A 6,068-nucleotide genomic window follows, 5' to 3' on the forward strand; every position below is an offset into this window, starting at 1 on the left:
CAGCTCAAAATAGTCATGCAAGTACAGGCTCCTAAGCACAGCCCATGTGTGTCAAGTCTTACTGCCCTCACTGGGACATCAGCTCAGGAACTTGCACATCTAACAGCACTACATGTCATAGACTCCATTCCCCTGAAGCTAAGCAGAGCCAAAGTGCAGCATTGAACTGCTGAGTGCTCAGGTCCAAGATCTTCAGTATGGCCTGACAGCAGCTTTAACCAAGAGCTGCTAGGACCTGTGGGTGTGATTTAGAAAGATGTCCAAGGCCCATAGAGTCTAAAGGCTTCTACCAACTGCAGCACATTTTGTCAGGTCCTACTTCATTCTGCACTAGGATTCCTTCAAAACAGGATAGGGAACCATTAGCAATAGTTCTTCAGTGCAGAAGTCCAAGTTAACACAGCTTCACACTTACAGATTTCCCTGAGCCAGTACATTCAGTAGGGAAAGAAACAGTTCCCACTTACACACATTTTTAAACTTTGGATGACATCCAGCAAGAGAAAGATTTTATTTTCAGCCCCTCACTTTAGGGGAAGCAGTTTGCTAAGAAGTCAAACTGGCCTTGCATTTTTGCAATAAAGAAGGAACTGAGTCGGTTGAGGTGGTTTCCAAGGGTTTTTTGTTTGTTTTGTTGTTGTTTGTTTTGGGTTTATTCGTTTATTTTACGGGGATTGTTTAGTTTCTTTTTAAGATGAGAGCTGGGAAACAGCTATGAACACTGATGACTGTTGAACTGAGAAAGAATGTTTATTACTCGGAAAATCTAAGTAATCTGTAATCACTTCAATAACTAGCTAAAATTCTGGAGAAGTAGTCAACTACATAACAGAACTACCAGCCTTATTTCTAAGGCTCCTAAAGTCATCCTGCAGAAAGAAGAAGATAAGTTGTGACTCCTGCATAGACTCTTCTGTGCTTCATAAAGGGAGAGAAAAGAAAAACATGAGGTAGACATGGATGCAGCAAAATCAGAGAGATGGAGCAGAGTTACCAGTCAATAGCTGCTGGTTGATCACTGCTCACTGAGTCTCAGTACTTACTGCCAGGATGACTCTGTCACGCTCAAGAAGATCAGCCAGCTTGTGCAGGAGTCGTCCTCTGCTTAGGGCATCCATCTGTCTCCAGGGAGCTCCCCTCTGGAATGCTGCCTTTGCTGCTTCTACTGCATTATCCACATCAGGCTAGAGCAGCCACACACACAGGAAAACCTCAGGTTACAAGGAAGGTCCTGGACAATGATACAGCAAACCCTTTGGGCTGCTTCCACCACCTACTGTGGTGGCTAAAACCAAGTTGTCTGACAAAGCCACTTCCATTTTACTCCTGGATTTGGACCCAAGCCTGCAATAAGTTTTGAGTTTGGCCTGGACTGATAAACAACCTTGGGCAGAATACCAATAGGGTCTTTCAAGCGTAATTTTATGCAACTGGTTTGTTTATACAATAATACAGAATCATGTTCCTGCCCTTACAGGATGCAAGTGGCACTGGGGGAAGACAGAGAAACAAGATCCCAATTCTGTTCCCATTAGAGCTTCCCTGAGCATGACAGGCCATTGACCTGCATGAATCATTCTCCTCTGAATAAGTGTGGGAAGGAAAGTCCCCCATGAGAGAGATGATGGTTTTATCCAGGGGAACAATCACAGCTGAGAACCCACCATTCAGTCCCACTGGAACACATGCCAGTAACAGTTAACACACTAAGGAAGCTCCTTTCAATCCTAGATCACACTTCTAGAACATTTCTACCAGACAGGAAGGGTTTTGTTGACAAAGGCTTTTCACCTAAACAGTCTGTTTACCCAAGTTACTACTCAGGTAGGCAGCACATTCCCTCTCTTCCCACACCACTCCCCTCAGAGAAGACTCATGCATTTGCTCTGATCACAGTATGCCCTGGGGACCCCTCCCTTCTTCCCACATACATTGATTAAAAAAGTGAAGCCAAAGGCAACCTCCAGACCCAATAAAGCTAATGGGAACCCTGCCATCAACATCCACGAGGCCAAGACTGTACCCCAAGCATACATAACACATACTTCACCCTGGCTTTGGATGGAATCCAGCTCTACATCAGGTCTGGCATAGCCCAAGGCTCACTTCAGCTGATGGAGAACTTGAACCTCAGCACAATGTGGCTCAAGGCGGTGGGAAAGGAGGGAAGGTTTCAGGCCTTGACCACTCCTCATAGCACTTCACCAGTTGCTCTCATTTATGTCTTATATCAAGTCTTGTCTTGATACATTTACAAGTTAAGCCTCTGCACTGATCCAACAAGGTCTGGCCATTCAGCCCTCAGGGGAAATGTGTGGTGCAAAATTAAGGGAGACATGTTGCCTTCTTACAGCAAAAGTTCATGGAGAAACAGGCAAGTCTTCACCCACTGAAAGAGCACCTTATGCTAAATTCAGCTCCTTTGCTTTACAAGAAGATTATACAACTTTAAAATAGTCTGACCTACACCCCATCCTTTCGGAAAGGTACTGATGGGGAAACCATTGGAGGAAACTTGTGCTGTTGTGGGGGGTTAGATTGGCGGAGGTCAAGTGCAAGTGCTGGTGAGGCAGAGGTAGGGAGCAGCCACCATGGGCAGGCAGGCAGGTCCTGCCTGGGACCCGTCACCCACAGGCAGAATGGACCTTCAGAATGGCTCATGTCAGGTGAGTTGATCTGGATTCAAACTGGCACATCACAAAAGCCAGAAGGCACCATCAGCCACAGCATGTTTGCGTGCTCCCCATCCTGCCTGCTGTAATGAAGACTCAAGCTGAAAGAAGGCAATATTTGATGTGACATAGAAGACAAAGAAACACAAGAAATGTGTCAGGTATAAACGAGTCTTCCCTTAGCAACGATTAATTAACTTCTGTGACCAGGCTGGGAGCATCAATGTGGGTCTGCAGTGGCACAGGCCACAACACAGCAGGCTTTGGTACTGAGAGGCTTTCCTGGCACTCACAGGAACAGGGATGATGATGGGTGTGCAGGCAGAGTACTTGAGTGCATGTCCAGATCTTCCCCATCCACTAAACACAGGAATACCTGAGCCCTGCTTCAGCTCCTCCTAATACTAGTCATCTTCATTCTTGTGCCTTTTCTCAGACATGCTGAGTACACATAGTGGCTTGGAGACTACAGTCACTATTACACAAGCAAAAATGCTTTCCCAAAACATCCTTAGGGGTAGCACCTCCACGTGAGATCTTGTGAGCCTGCACAGCCTCAATAGGCCTGAGAGACCAGTAAAAACAAGGAAATTCTTCAGGAAGGCTGAAATGCCATTCTTAATCCACCTTGTTATGACTAGGCATTAGGGGAGTCTGAATGGCATGTTCATTGCAGGCATGTTGCAATAGGTAGGCACAATACGTGACAAAGACTTGCAACTGTCAAGGTGCCAGGGACACACTGTGGTGCACAAAACCACAAGGAGGTCCATGCATCCTGGTGCTCAGTTCTGATCTATACAGTTTTACAAAGTATTACATAAAAAGCTCCATTAAGAGAATATTAAGATTACAAAGTCAAGCTCTGCAGCATTGGGAAATGCCTGCAAACCTTCATACCCACCCTGGATGTTTGCATTATGATACAACCCCCAGTTACACAACCACATACCATCTTCCCCTGAACAAACTCACACTGTTCTTTGTTCTACGTCCTCCACCTTCCTTCTCTTATCTCAAGCCTTGCTCATCTCTGCTCCATTTCTGTCTTGCCCCTTTTTCCTCTCTCCTGCCTCACCAGCAGGCTGCAGAGCACAGTGGAGACCATCACCCCACTGGCTCTGTGCATAGGGAAAAACACCTGCAAAAAAAGCCTTGCTCTTCTTCAGGCTCAGTGCACAACTCTGCTTAGGCTTGGCAGGTAAGGAGACACACAGGGATGGAATACACCCCGTGGAGATTGTCTTTCTTGACTTCATTTACTACCTTCTTTGGAAAGGCAGGAATATGACACAGTTTCACAATTAGAAGAGTTTCAGAACTTAGTGGCTCCCCTGCAAACAGTCTATACACTGCACTGCTCTAACTTGTGAGCCCAAGTTCAAGGCAGCTACAAAAAGCACCTGAACAGCCTGAAGTGTCCAAGACTGCTATTGAGAGCTTTGCAAGTCTCCTGTAGGGAATAACATTCCTGCAGCCTCTCACCTCAGTCTGCCACTGCAATCTGGGGTGGGCAAGATGACTATGAACTGAACATTCTTAAAACCCTTCAGAGATCAAGATGAGAGTGAACTGCTAAGAAGTTATGACAAATGCTCCACAGCTTTGAGTCTGCTCAACAGTCACAGCTGTGGAACTGCTGTCCACATTTTGTGACAGCCAGCTGAGCTGGGCACTTCTTGATGAAGCACCTTTCCCTCTGCCCTTGATGGATGTGAGCAAGCTGCTAGAAGAAAAAAAAACCAGTCTTCAAGTGTTATCAACAGCACCAGAGAAATGATAATGGTGCAAGTATTTTCTCCTTCACATAGTAACAGCAAGACAGGTAGAAGTCTTGAGGCTGAACTACTCACTGGGAGCAGAAGACTAATGAAGAAAGTTACTATTTCTCCATTATCAACCTGGCAAGCACTTGGACACTGAGCCATTATCTGGGAGGCAAAAAAGCCTCCAAGCATCCAGTGGAAGGTATTGCCATTTTATTTTCAGTGCTTCTTTTTCCATGCAAGACTTCTGCTTATCCCCCAACTATCCTATCAAGGGCAATTCCATCTTAATTTCTGTAACTGAAGAACAAACAACAAAACCTTTGCTCCTAGCCTTCTAAAGCATTGGCCAAGTTTCAGCACCAGACTAAACTGTCATCACTGAGATACAGCCTGCCAAATTCCCACCCCTCAAGTGCAGGCTAAGCAAAACACTGTGCACAGCCAGGGAGGGGCAAGCCTGGCACAGAACAGCTGAGGCCAGAGCCAGTACCAAGAACTGCCACTCCTGTGGTGGTACTGACCACAGCCAAGTGTGGTGGTACAGGGGGACAGGACACTGAAAAGCACCACCAGGCACAGCTCACCATTTTCTGCAGTAACTCCAACAGCCTGGAATTACAGTCCTAGCAGGGAATGTTCAACCAAAGGAAACCTTACGAGACTCAGTTTGATAGAGGACAGTGGGACATGGTCAAGTGTCACCAGTGGCCAAACAGCTGGTTTGGGAGGCTTTTCACCCATGACTCTGCCTTCTGACTAATCCAAATCCAGGTCTAACCCCACTCAGTCCCTTACAAAACCCACTTTTAAAAAAAATAAATGTGTGATGTGAAGGGGTGGAAGAAGAGGCTTTCAGCACCCAAGGTGCAGCTAACTTACATTCCTGCCTGCACTTATTCTATGCCCCAAGGAGCCAGCAGCCTCTGCTGAGCATCCACAGGAAGAGGGCCCCATGGAAAGGCTTACAGTGACTCTCTTGCAAGTTGAAAACTGAAAGTTTTCCTTGAACTCAGGCAGGGGCAAGTCTCAAGGAGGCAAGCTAAAAAACTGGCCTTTTAGTTCTGCATAACAGTTTTCTTTAACCAAGTCATTAAGAAGCAGGCTTGAAATACTCATGTAATGCTCTGTAGCTGCTTGAGGAGACACTTAGCTCAGGGAACAATAACAATGTCATGGTTTCTTCCTAGCAAAATACAGTTGCTCCAGAGTCAGCTTCAAATCCACTGTTTACATGCCACTGCAATTGAACACAGTAGTGTCCTACCCAGTTAGTATAAAGAAATTACACACAATGTTTGGTTCTGCCTCAATCTGCAAGTGCCCCAAGGATGGCAATAGCTCTTGAAGGCTGCTTTAGTGCTCTCCAAAAAAAAGCAGTTACCTTACAAACTATTTTCATGCAGGCTGGAGACTTGTATTGCCAATAAGTTTGCTCTCATCTCCAGAGGGGTCAGTCTCTGTACTCTACACAGTAAAATACCACAAAGCACATTGCCCCTGCTCAGCTAGTATCACTCCTACTAGGAAAGGATCTCCAGGGCAACTACCTGGCTGGAAACCAGGCACTGGGCCTCACAAGTGTTGGCCAAGTTTAGATACCAAGAAAAAGATAACACAGGACAGGAAG

At 46.0% G+C, this 6,068-nt stretch overlaps 1 protein-coding gene across 1 annotated transcript in view; it reads right to left on the reverse strand.

Annotated features, from left to right (window-relative positions):
* ALDH1A3 (aldehyde dehydrogenase 1 family, member A3) overlaps positions 1 to 6,068 on the reverse strand; it is a 27,746-nt gene that overhangs the window by 20,594 nt on the left and 1,084 nt on the right. The window contains exon 2 of the mRNA XM_009995306.1: positions 1,044 to 1,184. Within this exon, the coding sequence (XP_009993608.1) occupies positions 1,044 to 1,118 (75 nt within the window). The 5' untranslated portion in view covers positions 1,119 to 1,184. The remainder of the gene's footprint in view (positions 1 to 1,043; positions 1,185 to 6,068) is intronic.

The sequence above is a fragment of the Chaetura pelagica genome, unplaced genomic scaffold (genome assembly GCF_000747805.2).
Source record: "Chaetura pelagica isolate M959 unplaced genomic scaffold, ChaPel_1.0 scaffold453, whole genome shotgun sequence".
In the NCBI taxonomy this organism is placed as follows: Eukaryota; Metazoa; Chordata; class Aves; order Apodiformes; family Apodidae; genus Chaetura; species Chaetura pelagica.